Source organism: Geospiza fortis, unplaced genomic scaffold (assembly GCF_000277835.1).
Source record: "Geospiza fortis unplaced genomic scaffold, GeoFor_1.0 scaffold578, whole genome shotgun sequence".
Taxonomy (NCBI): Eukaryota; Metazoa; Chordata; class Aves; order Passeriformes; family Thraupidae; genus Geospiza; species Geospiza fortis.
In genome coordinates, this window is record NW_005054762.1 from 91,530 (window position 1) to 92,407 (window position 878).

At 63.9% G+C, this 878-nt stretch overlaps 1 protein-coding gene across 1 annotated transcript in view; it reads right to left on the reverse strand.

Annotated features, from left to right (window-relative positions):
- Positions 1-717: 717 nt before the first annotated feature.
- Positions 718-878, reverse strand: part of LOC102033645 (glycine N-acyltransferase-like protein 3) — a 2,308-nt gene continuing 2,147 nt past the window's right edge. Inside the window, exon 6 of the mRNA XM_005431107.1 lies at positions 718-873. Within this exon, the coding sequence (XP_005431164.1) occupies positions 718-873 (156 nt within the window). The remainder of the gene's footprint in view (positions 874-878) is intronic.

Genomic DNA, 878 nt, shown 5'->3' on the forward strand with positions numbered 1-878 from the left:
CTGTCCCCGGGTGCTGTCGCCTCCCCATGCTGTCCCTGCCAGCAGCCGCACTGTCAGCCCCGCGGCAGTTCCTGTCACCCCGAGGGCACTGTCACCTCCGTCCCAGTGTTCCCTGTTCCCCTGGCACTGTCACCAGTGTCAATGACAGTCACCCCAGGCAATGTCACCTCCCTGTTGTGCCCGCTACACTCTGGCATTGTCACCCCTGTGACTGTCCCCATCACCTCAGGCACTGTCACCCCTGTGGTTTCTCCCTGTCAGCCTGGACATTGTCACCCCCTGACCATCACCCTGGACACTGTCACCCCCTGTCTGTCCCCATCAGCCCCCCAAACCACGACTCACGCTGTGGCACTGTCACCGTCTCTGCCCTGTCCCACTCTGTCCTGTGTGTCACTGTTTGTCCCCCCAGCGCCTGCCTGTCCCACCCCCAGCTGTGGTGACACCGCCCTGGTTCAGGGGGTAACACCGCAGGTGCCACCAGTGCAAATTTGCCTGTGGCTTTCAGCCCTCCCTTGGGGAGCCGAGAATAACCGAGATGTGTGGGGTGACCCCCAGGGGACCCCACCGTGTGCCTCAGCGGTGACACGTGAGCCACCAAGCTGTGTCACCACTATAACCGTCAATGCTGGCGGGACACAAAACCCCACGGCAGCCATCAGAGAGTCCACACCACTGTTTAATTTGATGTCAGCACGAAGAGGGGACAGCGGGGCCTCAGGGCCCGTCCCTGTCCAGGCCGGGATTGTGCAGGATGTAGCGGCAGACCCCGGGCAGGCGCTGGTTCCCCAGCATCTCCTGCAGCCTCTGCATGGGCCGGTTGCCCAGCGCCGTGTGCCCGAAGGTGGGGAACCCGCGGGCGTGTGCCCGCTGCTGCG